General features: G+C 46.4%; 2 protein-coding genes across 2 annotated transcripts; both read left to right on the forward strand.

Annotated features, from left to right (window-relative positions):
- Nucleotides 1-6,390: 6,390 nt before the first annotated feature.
- On the forward strand, nt 6,391-10,209 carry LYZ (lysozyme). Its single transcript, XM_026052808.1, has 4 exons — nt 6,391-6,526; nt 7,844-8,005; nt 8,564-8,642; nt 9,924-10,209. The coding sequence occupies exons 1-4, from the start codon at nt 6,391-6,393 to the stop codon at nt 9,988-9,990; spliced, it is 444 nt and encodes a 147-aa protein (XP_025908593.1). The 3' UTR covers nt 9,991-10,209.
- A 543-nt stretch (nt 10,210-10,752) lies between these two features.
- Nucleotides 10,753-15,870, forward strand: YEATS4 (YEATS domain containing 4). The gene is made up of 7 exons (XM_026052807.1): nt 10,753-10,803; nt 11,165-11,284; nt 12,017-12,083; nt 12,184-12,278; nt 13,803-13,895; nt 13,977-14,064; nt 15,477-15,870. The coding sequence occupies exons 1-7, from the start codon at nt 10,753-10,755 to the stop codon at nt 15,644-15,646; spliced, it is 684 nt and encodes a 227-aa protein (XP_025908592.1). The 3' UTR covers nt 15,647-15,870.
- Nucleotides 15,871-19,869: the final 3,999 nt, after the last annotated feature.

A 19,869-nucleotide genomic window follows, 5' to 3' on the forward strand; every position in this document is an offset into this window, starting at 1 on the left:
ATGTAATTAGAGCAATTGTAACCAGTGAGATTCCAGAAATTGTGGTCGATTTGTGTGAAATAGGGATCCCTGTCCCCTGGGTGAATAGAACATATGGGCCCAGAGGAGGCCGACTGGGGGTGAGCCCCAACTGTGGGACAATGCACGCAGCCTGGGGAATAAACAAGAGGAATTGGAGATGCACGTGTCATTACAGGGCCATTACTGCAATTACATGGTGGGACGTGGTGGGACAGSTCCCATGACTGGAATGTGGCCATGGAGGGCTAYAGGCTTTYCAGGAGGGACAGGGCAGGAAGGCRAGGTGGCGGAGTTGCTCTTTATGTGAGGGAACAACTGGAATGCATAGAGCTCAGCATAGGGGAGAATGGAACGCGAGGAGAGAGCCTGTGGGTGAGGATAAAGGGCCAAGCCAGCAGGGGCGACACGGTGGTGGGAGTTTACTACAGGCCTCCTGACCAGGACGAGGAAGTGGACGAAGCCTTCTATGGGCAGCTGCGGGAAGCCTCCCGAGCACAGGCCCTGGTCCTCCTGGGGGACTTCAACCACCCTGATATCTGCTGGGAAAACCACACAGCCAGGAACAGACAGTCCAGGAGGTTCCTGCAGAACATTGCAGATAACTTCTTGACGCAGGTGGTTGAGGAGCCAACAAGGGGAGGGGCGCTGCTAGACCTGACACTAACAAACAGAGATGGTCTAGTGGAAAATGTGAGGGTTGGGGGCAGTCTGGGCTGTAACGACCATGAGATGTTGGAATTCACGATCCTGCGTGGAGGAAGCTGGGCGAGAAGGAGGATAGCTACCCTGGACTTCAAGAGAGCCAACTTCGACCTCTTCAGGGAGCTCCTTGGAGCAGTCCCCTGGGTCAGGGTCCTAGAAGGAAAGGGGGTCCAGGAGAGCTGGCTGATATTCAAGCACCACTTCCTCCAAGCTCAGGATCGGTGCATTCCCACAAGAAAGAAGTCAAGTAAGCGGGGCAGGAGACCTGTATGGATGGGCAAGAAGCTGCTAGGCAAAGTTAATGAATGAATGAATGAATGAATGAATGAATGAATGAATGAATAAATAAATAAATAAATAAGAGAAAAAAAGAATGTACAGCATGTGGAAGAAGGGACAGGAGATGTGGGAAGAATATAGGTGCATCGCCAGAGAATGCAGATGTGAAATGAGGAAGGCCAAAGCCCGGGTGGAATTGGATTTGGCGAGGGATGTCAGGGACAACAGGAAGGGTTTCTATAAGTGTGTCAGCAGCAAGAGGAAGACGAGGGAAAATGTTAGTGCACTGCTGAATGGGGAAGGGGCCTTGGTGACGGAGGATGCCAAGAAGGCAGCGTTACTAAATGCCTTCTTTGCCTCTATCTTTACTGCCAAGGTCACTCTCCAYGAACTGCAGGGCTCAGCTGACAGAGATATAAATGGGCGAGAGGAAGACCTTCTGCTGGTTGAGAAGGATTGGGTTAGGGATCTCTTAGACAAACTGGCCACTCAAAAATCTATGGACCCTGACAGGATGCACCCAAGAGTGCTGAGGGAATTGGCCGAGGTTATGGCTCAGCCTCTGTCCATCATCTTCGAGAGGTCCTGGAGAGCAGGGGAGGTGCCCGAGGACTGGAAGAGAGCCGATGTCACTCCAGTCTTCAAAAAGGGAAAGAGAGAGGAGCCGGGCAATTACAGACTGGTCAGCTTCACCTCCGTCCCTGGAAAGGTGATGGAGCAGCTCCACGGAGAGGGACCTGGGAGTCCTGGTTGACACCAAGTTAACCATGAGTCAGCAGTGTGCCCTCGTGGCCAAGAAAGCCAATGGGATCCTGGCCTGCATCAGGAGGAGTGTTGCCAGCAGGYCAAGGGAGGGGATCCTGCCCCTCTACTCAGCTCTGGTGAGGCCGCACCTGGAGTACAGTTCTGGGCTCCCCAGTATAAGAGGGACGTGGAGCTTCTCGAGAGGGTCCAGAGAAGAGCAACTAAGATGATTAAGGGAATGGAACATCTCCTGTATGAGGAGAGACTGAGTGAGCTGGGCTTGTTTTCTCTGGAGAAGAGAAGGCTGAGAGGGAATACGATTAACATGTATAGGTTCATGAAGGGAGAATGTAGGGAGGAAGGGGACAAGCTCTTCTCATTGGTGGCCAGTGACAGGACAAGGGGAAATGGGTATAAGTTGAAACACAGGAAGTTCCATCTCCAGGTGAGGAGGAACTTCTTCACTGTGAGGGTGACAGAGCAGTGGAACAGGCTGCCCAGGGAGGCTGTGGAGTCTCCTTCTCCGGAGGTCTTCCAAAGCCGCCTGGATGCCACCCTGTGCCACATGCTGTAGGAGTGCCTGCTTGAGCGGGAAGGTTGGACTAGTTGATCTCTAGAGGTCCCTTCCAACCTTGAACATTCTGTCATTCTGTGACAATAGAAGGAGAAATATTATCACGGGACCCAGGAGCAAAGACTATTCCAATCCTGGCATAACTGGTCCCTGTGGCTGACTACCTTGCTAACAGCAGTAGCTGGGCCTGCAGTGTTGCTCGTTTTGTTGATGCTGGTAGTACCTTGCATTTTGAAGTGCATTACCAGCCATACCACTAGTCTCATCTCTGAWATGAAAATTATGGTTACCAAGACATATTGCAACTCATTGAGGGAAGATGATGGGGTTAAACTCACCTCAAGGATTTGAGGAAGAAACAACAGCCAGTGGGGAATGTAAGGCCTATAAGGGGTTAACAGGGTAGCGTGCCATCCATTTCTGTAAATATCGCTTGCTACAAAGGAGTATAAGGACTAACAGGTAATTTACAGTTAAACTTGCCATCTGCTTCTGTAAATATCGCTTGCTACAAAGGAGTATAAGGACTAACAGGATACATACCCTGCTCTTGTTGCTTTTGCCGTGACCCTGAGATAAGATTCCAAACATGCCAAATGGTAAGGGGATTGTGAAAAGGGGGTTAGTCAATGGTGGTCATAAATAACGTTTAACAAAGAAGTTGTAGTCGTCTATGAAAACATGAACCTCTCCTCAAACGGCGCGGATCTCAGGACAATCTGTAAGAAGTCCGCCGCCGGCCGGCTGATAAAGCTTGCTTTTAAACCACCAGGTTGAGCGTGCGGGTGATTACTGGGATTACGGACTAACACCCATCTGCAGCGAGCCAGATCTTCAGCTTCTCCCRAAACAACTTTGTACAGCAGGTGCGATGAGCGGAACAGAAGCTTCCTTAGGCAGAAGTCACCTTTCATGAAAGATTTCAGTTTTCATTAAATAGAGAAAAGCAGAGGGAAAGGGGTTTTTTGTTTGTTTATTTTTTTGAGTAGGAAGGATAATGTGCTTATAAATTGATTATAGGAATTGCAGTTCATAAAAACCCAGTTACATTTGCACAGTAAGAGCGTTTCAAGACCTCCCCTGCATGCCCATGGGATTTTTGTCAGAGCTCTGCACAGCCGCCGTGTTACCCCCAGTGCTCCCAGGCTTCCCGAGAGCAGGATGGAGCCGCCCTGCCAGGACAGTGGGCCACRGGGATTTCCTCTGGAGGTGGATCACTGCAGGCCGGGCTCTTGGGCCTTTCCCAGCCCCTCTCCTTGCAGGTTTCCTGTGTCCTGGAAGCTTTTCCCTCGGCACTGCCTTCCCGGCTCAGGAATGGAAGAGCTCGGCGGGGGGGTTCTGTGATACAAAAGGGCACCCGGTGACAGACAGAAAAGGCACCGGGGGACAGGAGCGAGGGAGAAAGTTTGGGGTTTCTTCACTTTTCTTCTCCACAGGTATGGGCAGGGTGACAGCAGGGTCACATGTGAGCAGTTGAACAAGGCACACGCCATGGCTGCCTCATAAAAATGTCTGCAATACGCTGCCATTTCTGCAGGTTTCTTAGGAATTACAGCATTGGGTCAAACAGGAATTTACTAACACYCGGGGCTCCGGTTCCTCCCTTTCACAAGAGGGGAGCCGTTTCCTTGGGCTGCGCTGTGGCTGCAGCTTAAGGGTACCAGCGTCCCACACGCGGCTCAGCCAGCAGGAGAGAGGCCGGTCCTGCCCGCCCGCCTCGGCGCATCCTCCAAGGAGCAATTCCATGCAGTTCTTCCCAGGAGCCAGAGGGTCAGACCTGCATTTCACCTGTGAAGTCATTTCTTGACCTGTGTTTCCCTCATTGTGCTGCTGTGAAGGGTCATGTTTTGATGTAGTTGTACGGGGTTTGAAAGGGTGGGGATCCCATGAGCAAGCCTGGTTGTCTGCTCGGCCCCTATGGAGCCATCCCTGCCCGCAGGGCTGCGGAGGGCTTTGATGGCACTGGGCACTGTAGCAGCAGGCACAGAAGGTCCCCAGCCAAGGCCTGAACGAGGGCCCTCGGGCTCCCTGCTGACTTTTTACTTTTCCAGGTCCCCAATGCACCAGGGACGTTTTGCTTTTCCAGGTGCCCTGCAGACCCTCTCAGCTGTGGTGCCATGCAGGGGGTGTCTGAAGTAGCTGCRTGCCAGGCTGCGAGGCTGCTCGAATGGGCCCTGTGCCGCAGCGGGTTGTGGCTCCGGCTGCCCCTGTCTAGGTCTGAGCGGGACTTGCAGCTTGAGCATTTCTCCCTGTGTCCTGCTCCTAAGATTTAATCACAGAATCACAGAATCACAGAACGGCTGAGGTTGGAAGGGACCTCTAGAGATCATCYAGTSCAACCCCCTGCTCCAGCAGGGACACCCAGAGCACAGGGCACAGGGCGGCATCCAGGCGGGTTGGGAAGATCTCCAGAGAAGGAGACTCCACAGCCTCCCTGTGCCAGGGCTCTGTCACCCTCACAGTGCAGAAATTCCTCCTCACATGGAGATGGAACTGCCTGGGTTTCAACTAACACCCGTTAGCCCTTGTCCCCTAATCATTTGATCCTGTCCAGAAAAGTCAGATTCCTGTATGAGCTAGACCAGGCCTTGAAGGAATCAGGAAGAGAAGAAAGATGTAATTGATTCAGATCCACATTGGGATTGCTCTTTTTTTCTGGATCTGGAGTAAGAATTTGAACCCAGGTGTTTGGGGAAGAGTTCCCCAGTATCACAGAGGGAGGAGCTATTTGTGTAGGGCCTTTCCTACTGGGGGTGTCCAGGCTGAGCAACAACCCAAGCCCAAAGGGTGGCTTGGAGCCCCCCAGTCTGCTCTTCAGCCGCGGGAGAGCCAGATGGGTCAGGCTGGCAGAGCTGCAGATGGCTGCTTSCCTGCTGGCAAGAGAATGAGGAACTAACTATGAATACTTCTGTTTGACCAACAGAAAGCCACACATTTCTTTACAGGTATTTGGAAATAACTAATTCCACCCATTGGGGGTTGCAAGATGGGAATTTCTTAAGATTTTGGCTCTTCCCTCTTGGTTGTTGTGCAATCTCATTAAAAGAGACAGTAAAATAATCCGGACAGGCAACAGCCGCTGGGCTTAGGTGAGTTAATCTTCATCACCAGCACAAGATCTTCCTGGTAACGACATCCACCATTACCTGGCACAGTGTCATAAGGGGTAGGCTTATCAATTAGCAAAGAGCAATTAGCACAGCTAAGGAGAGTGCACTGCTTGTCCCAGGAAAAGAAAGGTACAAATGAGASAGGGCTGCTGTCCCACTACTTCACTCTGGTGCACGGGGGCCTCTCAGACTTGTGAGGAGCTGCATCCCAGGGATGGGGACAGGGACAGGGATGGGGCATGGAGGATGCCAGGAGGAGCTGTTTGGAGCTGCTTGGGTGAGCTTTACACACCTATCACTGGTAACTGAATAATTCTGGTTACAAAGTCAAACAAGGGTATGGAAAAAAAAAAAAAAAAAGGCAAATCTAGATCTGAAGGCTAAAGGTTTTAGCTGCATTTACTGTGAAGAGACCTTCTTTTGAGACTACAAAGGTGTCTTTTTGTCTAGTGACTGAACAGAGGTTACTCGAGACAGGTCAGATACAATCTGAAGACCTGAATTTCAAAGTCCAGTAAACACCAAATGGCCCTGAGTGTCATTTACCCGTTTCTGGTAGTTCAGTGTCCTTGTGCCCCTGAATACAGCGCTCACGCTGAGCCCTTGGGTTTTGGGGGTAGCTGTGAAGCCCCCTGCATGTSTCAGTTGTGCGGAGGGTGTTGGTGCTGCATCGCGTGGGGCTCTCACACCAGGCCTGGTTTATCAGGGCCGCTGAGGAGGCCCCGTGGTCCTGCCAGCCAGGGAACGGCTGCCAGCCCCGCTGCGCCCACAGCCCCCCCGAGCCTGGCTTTGCTTCGGGAAGTGAGTCCCGGGAAATTCCCGGGTTGCTCCGATGGTGGTGTGGAGCAGCGTGGGGTAGAGGAAGAGGAACCTAAGGGGGCGGGGAGGCATTAAAAGGGGGCGCAGCGCAGGGCAGCCTGCAGTCTCGTCCCCAGAGGCTGCGCACACCACATGGGCAACATGAAGCTTTTGCTAATCCTTGGCTTTTGCCTCCTACCCCTGCTTGCTCAGGGAAAGGTCTATGGGAGGTGCGAGCTGGCAGCAGCTATGAAGAGGCTTGGACTGCATAACTTCCGTGGATACAGCCTGGGAAACTGTAAGTCTGATGTCTTGTGGTGTCCCCATCCTTCCACAGTTCAGTAAAACTAAAATCATGGAGAAGCTTTTCCTGGAATGAGCCTTTTGCCCCACACCTTCCCAGGCCCTAAGGGCGCTGCTGCTGCTTGCCTGGGTGCATCTCCTGCATCCTGTGTCCTGGGAGGCCAGGGCAGAGTGGGAAGGTAAAGCTGTGGAGCAAGCAGGGCTGGGAGCTGGGACGCAGCGGGAGGCTGGCAGCGAGGGGCATCAGCGGGACCCTTCCCGGCTTGCCTGGYTTATTAGAAATAGCAGTGGAAGGGAAGAGACGCTGGTCAGGCCGTTCCAGAATGGCCAGTCAGGAAGAGGCTCCTAGGGACAAGGCGGGAGGTGAGGGGGAGGCTGAAGACTTCTTTTCTCTGATGGGAAGTGGTAATAGACTCCGTTAAACCCATTGCCTTTTAAGGGAAGCATGCAAGTTTTCTGGTCCAGAATCTGGAGTGAGATCCCCATTTTGACTGCACGCTGCCCACACTCCAAAGACCTGCCCTCCCCATCCTTGCYTCTTTTTGCTGTCCTAGCACGGATGCAGTGAGAGTGAATGGGACTGCCTCCAAGAGCAGCGGCAGCTCTCAGGGCTACCGCGAAGCTCCGAGTGCCCCACGAGCTGCCCGAGAAAGAAACCAGGCAGAGCATTCAGCACAGCACAGCATGGCTGAGGTTGGAAGGGGCCTCTAGAGATCATCTAGTCCACCCACCCTGCTCCAGCAGGGACACCCAGAGCACGGGGCACAGGGCGGCATCCACTATTTGTGCCCTAAACGGTGCAAACTAGGGCATGGACGGYGCTGAAAATGTCCTGACACCCCCTGGCTTCTCAAGGGGGTCTCGTGAAACCTCACCTGAGCTTCGGTCCTGCCTGCCTAAAGGAGAGCCCTGATTAAAGGCAGGCAGGACCACACTGTGCTTTGCAGGGGGTAGTGCCGTTTCCAACTCTTTCTGGGCTAGTATTTGTTGGGCTTCATTTGCACTTCTATATGAAGAGCAATTTGCAGAAATCTATTGTGAATTTATTTCAAGAGCAGAGATCCCATGTTGGGGTTTCTTAGGACATTCTGAAGTCAAGACATGCTACATATGTTTTATGTATTCATTTATTTATTTTTATATGTTTAGTTGGATTAGAATAAAAATAATTCCCATCTGTTGCATGCATTTTTATGCAATCATCTTTTAACCAAGGGAAAAGACGGGCTGCATAGCTGGATTAAAAAAAAAAAAAAAAAAAAACACCTTCTGTTTGATTGATTGTCCATGTTTTTAAATGGACCTTTGACAGGGGTTTGTGCAGCGAGATATGAGAGCAACTTCAACACCGGGGCCATAAACCGGAACAGAGACGGCAGTTCCGACTACGGGATTTTGCAGATCAACAGCCGCTGGTGGTGCAATGACAACCGGACCCCGGGGACCAAGAATATCTGCAGAATCCCCTGCTCAGGTGAGCCCCTCTGGTGTTGCTATAGGCGGTACTGCCATGGGCTGCCCTTTCTCTTTCCAAATGCAAACAGGTAAGTGGCTGTTGGCTATGGCCCTATCTTAAACAAAACAGAACAGAATTCAAGCCCATCCATTCCTCATCAGAAGAGAGATATCCAGTGTGCTAGGGAAAGGTGTCTTTACAGCAGGAAGTACATTGCCATTTTTGTCCACCTTTGTGTTACTTTAGCAAAAAGATTTCCATAGAAGCCAGTTATTAATTARTAGTTATGACTTGAAAAAAAAATTTACATTAAAGGGAGTGAGAGCTTGACCCGCTGAAAAGCCCTGGCCCAAGTGTTAGTCTTGCCATCCCCCTTTGTATTAAGAAGAAGYACTACAAGTACCTCATACCCTGCYCGCCTGAGATCTAGTTTGTGCACTSAGAGGAGTTGGGAATTTCTGCTTCCTGAGGGCTGGTTAGGCAAGCATTACATCTAAAGATGTATTTGAAGACTATTATAGTGAAAAGATGAGAAGGAAAAAGAATGTTGACATTTTTCCTGCTTCTCTTTTTAAGCACTTCTGAGTTCGGACATAACAGCATCGGTGAACTGCGCAAAGAAGGTTGTCAGCGATAAAAATGGCATGAATGCATGGTATGTTTCACTGGGCTAAAGAAACACTTGCGTTTTTAGGGCACAGACAATTAAGAGGGAGAATATCACTCATTTTAATATGACCAACTTCAGAAAGAACAAGCAAATTGTAGCAGTTGCCTGTATATATATTATATATATATATAATAATTTAAAACATGTAAGCTAGGTAGCTAAACTGTGGATGGGTGAGCCAGTGCATTGCACCTGCAACATCTGTAGTGTCCTTAAAACTACGATGTGCAGCAAACTCTTTATATCATGTCAGCTTCCTACCTCTTTTAATAGTGGACTGGAAGAGAAACTGTTAAATAAACATGACATAATAAAAGTGGCATGCATGTCCCTAGTTTTCTCTGGAGAGAAAACAGGCATGTCATTAGTTTTCTCCTTCTCTGGAGATCTTCCCAACCCGCCTGGATGCCGCCCTGTGCCCCGTGCTCTGGGTGTCCCTGCTGGAGCAGGGGGTTGGACTAGATGATCTCTAGAGGTCCCTTCCAACCYCAACCATTCTGGGATTCTGGGATTTTGATTTTGACTACAAAGCAGACAGTAAGCATCTTATTCCTCTTTAACAAAGCGAAGTTATTTAAATTTACTGCTTTCACAAAATAATAAGAAAAAGCAGCCTAGCCCTAGGTCCACCCCCTAYGTTTCCTCTCTCTCAGCTCTTGCTGCCTCTGAAGCTGGCACCTCCTTTTTAATTTCCGTGCCACTTGCTGGCAAGTGCTAAAGGGCCAACTTTAACGCTCATGCATACCTACCACGGGAGGAAGATCAAGCCTCACCTATCTCTGGTGGGCTGTAATACTCATTTACCATTAGCTCACAAAGATGGACTTTCCTAATTGGATCATTCCAGCTGTTGGACATCTGGGCTTTCTGGAGTCTACATTCCAGTATGGAAAATGCTTTATCTTCTTGGATTTCTTTACATTAGTTATATACCTGTATTCTTGTAAATTCTCAATAGTTCAGAGGGGAAGTGGGCCCCCATTTCTTTTCTACTTAGTAAAACAGATCCTGTGCTTAACAACTGCAGGCATGTTTTTATTCTGCCTCTTAGTGAATCACGATACAAAGAAGCAAGTCTCACTGATAGGGGCAGCCGGCAGTCGCTGGATATTGGGTGTTTTTATCCAGCTTGTAAGAGACTTTGGGGAAGTTTTGGCAAATGACTTGCATATAAACCTTCTGCACAAGTTAGCTCAGAGTTAAGTAAAGCCCTTCCCTACTGATTTCCGAGTCGACCACAACTGATTGCCATCCTCCTCTCCACAGGGTCGCGTGGCGCAASCACTGCAAAGGAAGGGATGTCTCCCAGTGGGTCAGAGGCTGCCRGCTGTGAGCGCTGATGTTTTGTGGCACCATCCGAATGAGCAGCTTTCACACAAAGCTGGCCGCTTCTCCAGCGTGCTGCTTTACACACTTGATTGCAATTAAAATAAAATCCAGGTGAATTACTGCAACACAGCCAATACACAAAGAGTCGGTGTTTTATACCTTGCCGATGGAATGGCTGGTATTTCCACTGCCTGGCTTATTACTTTTGCTATGGGTAGACAAGAGCACAGATCTCTTTTAGTTGAAAACTTGTTAGTTTTTGAAACTGCATGCCAGCATGTTACTTGCTTTACAGCCTAAATGTACAAGTCATTAAAAATACCTGCAAACGGCTTTCCATTGATTTACTCGTTTTTGTATAGTTTCATCACCATCACCGGTAGCTGTATCCTTAGGGACACATGTCCGTAGCGGCGGAGATGGCGTTCTCGGCTTCCTGGTGTGTGGAAAAAAAAAAAAAAAAAAAAAAAAAAAAAAAAAAAAAAAAAAAAAAAAAAAAAGAAAAAGAAAAAAGGAAAACCAAGAGAAGCCGTTACCGGCTAACGGCCGCCAACGGCCGCGCAGCGCGCGGCCCCGCCCCCGGCGCCTCCCATTGGGCCGCGGCCGTCCCGCTCCGGCGACGTCGGCGGTGACGTCAGCGCGCGGGCGGTCGGGCGGGTGGCGCTGGCGCTGCTGCTGCTGCCGGGCCGCGCCTGGGCCTGCGGGGCGGGCGGGCGGCGGAGCGCGGGCGGCGCGGCCCGGGCGGCGCCTCCTCCTCCGGTGCAATATGTTCAAGAGAATGGCTGAGTTCGGGCCTGACTCCGGGGGCAGAGTGAAGGTGCCGGGCCCCGGCGCGGGGAAGGGGGCGGGCGGGGAGCGGGGGGGAAGAGAGAGGGCCCGTAACGGCCGCGCGGCGGCGCGCGCTGCCCGGTAACGGCCGCGGGCGGGAGCGCTCCGGCCTCTCCGCTGGGATAACAAGGCGGGCTCGGCCTGAGAGCGCCGCACCTCGGCCTGGAAAGAGCTTTGAAGCACCCRCTTTTCGGCGTGCGTGAAGTTTTCATTATTACTGCTAATTTACTTTAATCGATTCACTTTGCTGGAGTGCTTAACTCCAGCAAATAGTCTTAGAATAGCCTATTAGAAGAGTCTTTCTATTTATTTCTGTTTCTTTCTGTCTTATTTCTCGCYGCTCCCCGAAGGGTGTTACTATTGTGAAGCCGATAGTGTACGGCAACGTGGCGCGGTACTTTGGCAAGAAGAGGGAAGAGGATGGGCACACGCACCAGTGGACGGTCTACGTGAAGCCCTACAGGAACGAGGTAGGGCGGCAAACCGGGCGCCCCTGAGCAGCATCCCTGCCCTGGTCCGCGGGATGGCCCTCGGGTCCATGTCGCCGTGTCCCTATATGGTGAATTAAAGACATATAGATACTGCCTGGCGTGATTTAGCTGCTCTGCCCTGCAAGTGTTGAAGGTTGTGCTTGTTTTCGAGTAGCTTTACTAGGCTTGCAGAAGTTAAGCAAAAGTTGTAGAATTGCCCTTTGTGTGGGTGTGTTTAAAGGACACGTGGTTGTTGGCTGTATTGTGGCTGTAGGAAGAGCTGCTCTTTGTTGCTTTGGATTTACAGTGATAGGGAAATTATTTGCAGTGAAATGCTTATRGGATAAATGTGCCTCCTTGGTCTCTAGTGCTGAGAAGTCTTATATTGTAAAAGTGAATTGGGCTTTAAAGAGGGAGCCAGAGCGTGGTGAAAAGCCGAAGGATATCTGGGCAGGTGGTGAAGAAAGGCACTGATTGGGAGCTTAAAAAAAAGTTCATTTTATGTTTCTGGAATGATTTCTTATGTGGAGAGGGAAATTGCAGAACATTCGTAGGGACAAGATATTGAAGGACTTGTGTGACGTGATGAGCTCTTGGATTTACATGCTGGCTTGTCTCTTTGTTTTTAGCAGTAGCCATACCAGTGGAAGTCACAGGCGTGTAGGATTGACAAGCAAGCAGCAATTTAGTATGTTGCATAAATAATCACAAATAACTTATTTTCTATTTCAGGATATGTCTGCCTATGTGAAGAAAATTCAATTCAAGTTACACGAAAGCTATGGCAATCCCTTACGAGGTAGATTTTGCATTTTGACAGTTACTTCAAGAGCTCGGATTTGGACTAGTTCAACTGAGACTGGGTTACCTGTACTAATACTTCTGTTCTTCTGTTGCAGTTGTCACCAAACCACCATATGAAATCACTGAAACAGGCTGGGGTGAATTCGAAATAATCATTAAGATATTTTTCATTGATCCAAATGAAAGACCTGTAAGTGCTTCTTTCAGACTTCTGATAATGCTTAACTAATTATGAGAGCATGCATAAAACTGTGGAGCATGTTGTTATTAGTCAAAATAAGTCCCATCAGCYATGGAAATAAGCCCTGTCCTTGCAGGAAGTGTATTTAATAGTAGGCCATGATGTCTCTGTTGTTTCCTGCTGGGTGGGATGTTCTTAGGAGCTTTTGCCATACTTAGTTTCCCTAATGTGTTCATTTATTAGGAAATGTGTTGCACCTTGTCTGGGCTGAGCACTTACTGAGGATTTCTCTGCCATATGATTTCCTAGTTGCAAGATATTCTAATATTTTAAGRACCTTAAAGATTTTTGCGACTCTTGAATGTGGATGAAATCAATCAGAAAAGCAGCATAGTTTTTCTTTGCCTCTTTCTTAAGAAAACCAGGCTAAGACACTGACACAGAGTATTATAATTAAGTTTTTCTTGAATACGTAACCACTGATGCTGGAGTGGAAGGGGCTGTGTCACCGTATTCCCTTCAGGATCATCACTCTGTCACGCTTGGTCTGTATCRTCACACTCACTTGCATCCCGACTTGCCATCCTTATTGCCTTTCCCAGGTTGATCAAGCTGACCTGCAGTTGCTGGAGTGTTGTCTTTGCTTCTTAAGGGGTTGTTTTAGAGCCTGGAGCCTCTCTAATTCCWTTGAGAATTAGAAGCCTTTTTGTTCCAACTTGGCTTTACAGTGGATGCTCTCTTACTTGCAAGTCACTGTTATTTGAAGGAGTTTAGTAAGCCACAAAGAAAGTGAGGAGAATTTTTTGAGGGGAGTGTGATCAGGAATAGCCAGATTAGAAGGCTGGTTCTCTCTCCTCTCCTCCCCTGGCAGGACAGATCAAGGGGAAGTACGGCCTGAATTTCTTCCTCGATGCCTCAAAGAAGTAAGGACTGAATCTCTTCSAGGTGCTTCATAGGTGCCCTCATGGAAAGGACCCAGTATTGGCTGCCCATAACAGCCCTCTGTGGATTCCTGGAACTGAACAGYGGGGCTCGTGATCTTCTCCATCTCCTGTTGCTTACAGCACAGGGATGGAGAGCAGCTTCCCTCTGCAGAGAGAAGTGTGACAGGAGACTCTGTCACAGTGTGTGTGCGTTTGCTTGCTCATCCACAAGAAGGCACGATACAGTTCTAGAAAGCATGCTTTTTTTTTTTAACTGATTTACTGGCAAAGGCTATAAACTATTTTTTTTTATACATCAAATCTAATCAAATATACATCAAATCTAAAGTGGTGGTTTTTGTTTTAGATCCTGTTCACCCAGAYGGTTTTTCAGCATTCAGACAGACTTTGGACAGCTGACATGTTTAGCAAGGAATATTGAATTTAAGTAATTCTACTGAAATTGTTGAACAGTGTTATTTTTTCATTACTAAGAGATTTTAAAATCCTATACAATTGTAAGGGAAGGACAAGTAGCATTTATTTCCGTTTAGAACCTCCTTGTATTTCTCTACAGTTGTCAGAYTAATAAAATATTGTCTTTGTACAGGTAACCTTGTATCATTTGTTGAAGCTTTTTCAGTCTGATACTAATGCCATCCTGGGGAAGAAAACTGTAGTTTCTGAATTCTACGATGAAATGGTATGAAAACTTCTATTGTAATCCTCACTTTCTTCTAAGGAGTATTAGTGATTCTATGTATCTTTTTTTCTCCTTCATTAGATATTTCAAGATCCTACTGCGATGATGCAGCAGCTGTTAACAACGTCTCGTCAACTAACACTAGGTGCTTATAAGCATGAAACAGAATGTAAGTTCAAAATGATACAGTAAATTTAGAAATTGAAAAATGGTGCTATAGTAGTAGAACAGATTTGGCTGCTGCTGGGAAGTGTTTTTGTTRTTGTTTGTTTTGCATGGCTTAAGCTTTTGCAAAGGTGATAATACTTGAAAACTTTTTAAGGTTTCTACATCTGTAGGCCTGCTGAAAGTAATTATGAATTATGAGTATAAGGAGGTATGGCAGAATCTGTGGCTAGTGTAATATCTTTGAAATGGGTTAAAACATGGAATAAATTCAGGCCAGTGGGTTTGGTATGAAAAGTGTCTTCATCTCGATGGGATGTTTGTTACCTGCAGGTGAGGGTTAGGCTTTAGCACTGAAATGTGTAACAGTCAGTATTACAGTGAAAGCAGCAATATTCTGAGGTTAAAGGATAGTATCTGTAAGCTAATCCATTCTAACTCTTCCTCTATGAATTGACCTAGAGAGAACATTAGACTATACCAGAAATGTTTGTTCTCTCCTTTGCATCTATTCTGTCCTTTTTATCTAGTCTGTCTTTAGATGTAAAGCAAAGCAGAATCTTCAAAGGAATTAAAGAAAGCAAACGAAGATATATTTATTCATAAAATAATGCATGCAGTTGTGATTTCAGCCCTGATCTGAATTTGTAGTAATGTAAATGTAATGTTTATTCACCCCAAGTCCCACCTTGTTGGYTACAAGCTCTGATGCCCTTTTTTTAAATCACTTGTCTTCTGGCTTGTCTGCATGTTCTCCACTAACAARCTGTGGGCATTTTTAGGTGCTGACTACCTAGGTGAAAATGAGGCCCTGTAAATTCAGGATTCTAATCTGCCTTGTGTGTTGGGGCATGGGCATGTGTGAATTATGTATGTACAGATCTACTAGTTTTTAAGGCAGATTTTTTTTTGTTATATTGCATGTCATTATGGTTACGAGTGGAAAATGGATCTATCTTGGATCTATCAAATGAAATTCCAACCAGAATAGGARGCACATTACAGCACATGAAAAAAGGAATGAAATATGGGAGCTCCTTACTCTTTAATTATCTATTTCTTTTGCTGTAACCATGCTAAGTTTCTTTTTACTTTATCTTTAAATATATTTTTACTGTGGAAGTTTATATAGTGAGTTATACAGTTCTATCAGTAAAATTGATGGAGTAAATAAAAGGACCTTATTTGATTACTTCATTATTTGTTCTTTACAATTATTTATTTCTAGCTTTCGGAATTTGAAATGGTATCTGAGAATCTTTGAATGTCTAGGACTGATGTTGACAGACTTTATTTTCAGGGCATACACATTCAAATGACTGGTGTGTTTTTTTTTTTTTTGAAGTATTTATTTTTAATAGTTGGAGGGTTTTGTTCCAATATTTATTTATTTATTTTTCTTTATTGCCACTGCAGTTGCAGATCTTGAAGTGAAAACCAGAGAGAAGCTGGAAGCTGCCAAAAAGAAAACTAGTTTTGAAATTGCAGAGCTTAAAGAAAGATTAAAAGCAAGTCGTGAAACTATCAACTGTTTAAAGAATGAAATTAGAAAACTTGAAGAAGATGATCAGTCCAAAGATATGTGACACGTGTTGACTTGGTAAAGAGGCCATACTGAAAATGCAAGGACTTCAATCATGGAACTGCATGTGTGCTCTCCAATTCCGTAACTGAGGCTATGTGTATCCATGAATTTCATTTGCAAATGATTGGAATATGTGGCAATCAATTTTATAAATGGAAGAAAATGGAAACAAACTTTGTATGCCCTTTTTATAGTTAAAACCTCTGGGTACTTACTGCTTTAATTCAAGGGAAAGAGGTCTTGGAGACCAGAGTAGTTACTTTTCTTGCATTTGAGTGGTAAATGGTAACTTTGTATTAAGTCTTGTATTAGTTTAATGTGGTTTTACAGAATGCAGCTAATGTTTACTTTTTTACTTCTTTTTTTTCTACTGATTATTTAGAAATGCATCGCTAAAGCTGAAAATAAAATAAGCCGATTTTTAATGCCTCTGTCTCATTTTGCACTTGAAGAATCTGCATGAAGAGCATCCCCAAGATAAGGCAGATGCTTTTTATTTAGCGTATCATGTTGTMCTGTGTTCATTCTTAAGTGACTAGCAAGTGTTCCCCTGAGAAATCGGGGCGTGCTGTTTTGCGCTGGGTAAGTCTCACCTCTTCAGTAGAGGTAGGAGAGCCTGATAGTGCTGGCGCTGCCTCAGATTTTGCCTCGAGGTGCCCTGGCCCTCTCTTGGGCTCCCTGGCGATGCTGGGTCGCAGTGGTGCCGGCGGCAGAGAGTCAAGTCCCCACCTGGAAGCTGCTTTGGGAACAAAATCCCGGTTTCTTTGTGCTTGAGGCTGTAGTTGTTATGGTTTGTGAAAGACAGGGAGCTGAAACGGTTTAGATGCTCTAACCTCGGCATAGAGAGTATTTTTTCAGTGCGGAAAAGCAACCTTAGTGGCTGCTTAGCTTGRCCTATCAGCACGTACTCAGTTTACGGTATCATTTGTGTATATATTGGGGAAAGTGGGGCTTCATGGGTACGTGGTGTCCTTAGGAGATCATAAGGGTCCGATCAGAAACTGGTCATTGAGCTGAGAGAAGGGAAGGTGGCTATCTTGGCGTAGTTAAAGATCTGCAAAGTTGGGGGATATATATATTTTTTTAAACACCTTCCAAGCTTCATCTCCTTGCTCCTGGCAGATTCACTCCACCATTATGTTTTTATTTGTCTATTAACGAATATTGATACAAAGAAAGTCAAATGGAATGTAAGGCATTCTCTCTTTAGAACTTTAGCTGACAAAAACAGACTCAAACCTCTRGGGTCCCGTGGCCAGTCTAGAATAATGGTACAAAGAACACTGTGAAGGGTAACTCTTTACATGCAGAGTTCTTGTGTAGGAGCCTGATGTGTTGTTCTCGCTTCCATTTTTTCCACTGGATATTCTTATGGATATTCCTATGGAATAGCCAATAATGAGCTTAGTTCAACGCTAAGAGTGGAGCCACAATCGCTACCTGTGTAGTAGCCATCAACATACTAGACCAGTGATGTAATTTGGGGTTTGCTCAGTGGTGAGCGTGGCCTTTTTTTTGTATGTGTGAATTTTACTTTCAGCTTTTTTGTCTTTGTTTTCATTTGTGTCCTCCCTGAAGGAGGAGAAGGTCATACAGAGTTTGCTGGTTTCCCCAGTCCCCCTAAAACAAGAAGTTGGTCTTAACTGTGCTGAGCAGTTACTGCTGATAGAAAACAGCAAGAATATTTTGCGTTTTACAAAGTCCCTTAAGTTCTGTGGTTTCACTAGGAAATACTTTCTTCAGATAYTGAGAAAAAGCTTGAGCTGAGCTTTACCAGGAAACAGGTAAATCATGGAAAGTGACAAAAATTATCTGCAGGCTGTTTGTCAGAATGAGAAGGGATTTTGCTTGATAACAAATGGGGAAACGGCACCACCCTCTACCCTTCATAAAAGATCCCTCAAGGGGGGCAGAGGGAGCGTGTTTGGGGCAGCAGGCGCGTGCTCTGCCGCTCCAGGGGCCGGGACGCGGTGTGTCCGCAGGGCAGAGCAAAGCCCTGCTGCGTCTTGGGCTGCCCTCGCAAAACCTCGTTGCTTGCCACAGGTGCTGGCCTAAATGTCAGCTATTTGCACTGCTCAAAGTGACCATATAGATTGTGGTGTCATCTTAAATTGCCATTGGGAAACAATTGGGCTTAAATTCCTTCCACAGAGCAGGAAAATTGTCCCTCACTGCTGCAAGGTGCAGGCGGATGTTACTAGCTCGTACGATAGTCTTGTCTAACTGTCTATACCGAAGTTTGATGCTCCATTTAAACTGCCTCTCAGTGAGCAAAGCTGAAGCTGATCTCCGTTTATATCCTGAATACTGACAATTTTGCCAGCGAGACATATTTGTCCCACAATGCATCAAACATACAAGGCTTGCAATTACTCGCACTCGGAGGTTTTGTTTTAACCATTTTAGCTGGCACACACCAATGGCAACCACGGGTGTTTTGTACATCCACTGCTTTATCCATTTCCTCCTCAGTACCATTATGTTATTCTATTTTGTGCCTAGCTCCTGCTCTTGTGTAGCTTGCACCTCTTCAATGGCAATTCAATGTTAATATTTCTTTCTTTTTTTTTAAATTTTTTTATTTTTTTATTTTCTTCCTTCCTCTTCCAGATACAGGTTGTTTTCCAAACACCAGGTGGCAGTTTTGTGCAAAAGGTTCTCCAGGCTCAATAGTGYTTAAATTGACGAGATTTTGGCAGTTCTGTGAATTTAGGTTTGCTACTGGACAGTCCCTTTTTTTCTAATTTAATTTTAATGTTCTTCAAACAATTTAAGAAAAGAAAGTAGTGACTGAATRGAGAGGCTAATTGCTACAAAAGCAACACCATTGTTTATTTTTGTAATTCAAAACAAACCCCATTAACCTCAGTGGGTTAGAAGCTTAAAAATACTTGTTTTCACCTTTCACCCATCATTTTGCTGCTTCCCCTGGCTCGCTCTGTGCAGACGGCAGCTCTTTGGGGCAAAGCCCCATCCCGCAGCTCGTGAACGCGTCCCTGCTCCTTGTACCTCGCTCTGAGGGCTGAACTGCACCACTTGTCTTGAAGCTTCATCATCTGGTTGGAGAGCTTTTTCTTGTGTGGAGGTAACTAAATAATCTGCACATTATAAAAGCCTTCGACAGCTTTGTGAGAGGTTTAGCCAGTTTCTGCCCCGACTCCAAGGCTCTGAGCTTCTATCACTAGTTAGTACTTAATGATCACTGAGTCTCTTTAGCTTTTAAGTGTGTTTTGAAGCACCAGACTAATGATYGAGCCCTTCTCTGGGTGAATATAAATATCAGGAGCTGGGGAAAGACAATCAAGGCTTATATCTTCAGACAAGTAACAGAAGGGACAGCTTCAGGACTTAAAGTTTTGCGAATGAAGAGCGGTGCAGTATTGGGCTGGTCTGCGTGCTGATTGTGCTGCAGGTACCAGGGCCAGCACGCGGCTCTCTTCTCCTGTACGTGTTTATGAAGGCACCAAGGGCATCTTTAAACCAAAACCTGTATGATGTGTAACGAGATGTTTCATTACTGAAAGACGGTGAATTCCTGGCTGGCCTCTGCATTGTGTCCCTGAATGGTCCTTGTGAAGGGTTAGTCTTTGCACAGGTAAAAGAGGGGCTGCACAGTCAAAGGCTGAACCGTTCATTTGCTGTCCAGAAAGCTAGAGTTCTTTGTACAAAAAGTACAAATGAATTCACCCAGAATATAAAATTTGCTTAAGAACAAGTCCACTGCAAAGAAAACAAAACAATCTGATCCATATGTACTGCCAGTGAAACATATACTTCATTTCCATGATGAGATTTCATCTTCTAAGGCTCTCACAGAGCCAATAATTCAGATGCCTAAAGGCTTCCTAGGTCTCGGACYGTAACTCATTTCAGTTGCTTTCCAGGCACACACAGGTCTCTGCTTAAACTTWAAATTTGTCTATATCTGTGACTTTAGTTAGGTCCACGTGCTCTGGCATGTCTGTCCTGATTCCAGTGATGATATGTCCCCCTAGAGCTCTGCTGCAGAGGTAATGGGGAGAAAAAGTGAGTTTCCAAGGGACTGTGGTCAACTTCTTGGTATTTCATGGCTTGGTATTTCTGCGGRGTAGTCCAGGAGTTAAAACACAGTCATATTCATATCCATATTCATAGAATCACAGAATGGTTGAGGTTGGAAGGGACCTCTAGAGATCATCYAGTCCAACCCCTCTGCTCCTGCAGGGACACCCAGAGCACGGGGCA

Source organism: Nothoprocta perdicaria, unplaced genomic scaffold (assembly GCF_003342845.1).
Source record: "Nothoprocta perdicaria isolate Ctin4 unplaced genomic scaffold, notPer1 scaffold_91, whole genome shotgun sequence".
In the NCBI taxonomy this organism is placed as follows: domain Eukaryota; kingdom Metazoa; phylum Chordata; class Aves; order Tinamiformes; family Tinamidae; genus Nothoprocta; species Nothoprocta perdicaria.

Excerpts from the sequence above, each read along its gene's own strand:
- YEATS4 (XM_026052807.1), top strand. The coding sequence starts at position 10,753 with ATGTTCAAGAGAATGGCTGAGTTCGGGCCTGACTCCGGGGGCAGAGTG. Across the intron at positions 11,285-12,016 it reads TGAAGCCCTACAGGAACGAG|GATATGTCTGCCTATGTGAA; the intron begins GTAGGGCGGCAA and ends TTTCTATTTCAG. Across the intron at positions 12,279-13,802 it reads TTGATCCAAATGAAAGACCT|GTAACCTTGTATCATTTGTT; the intron begins GTAAGTGCTTCT and ends GTCTTTGTACAG.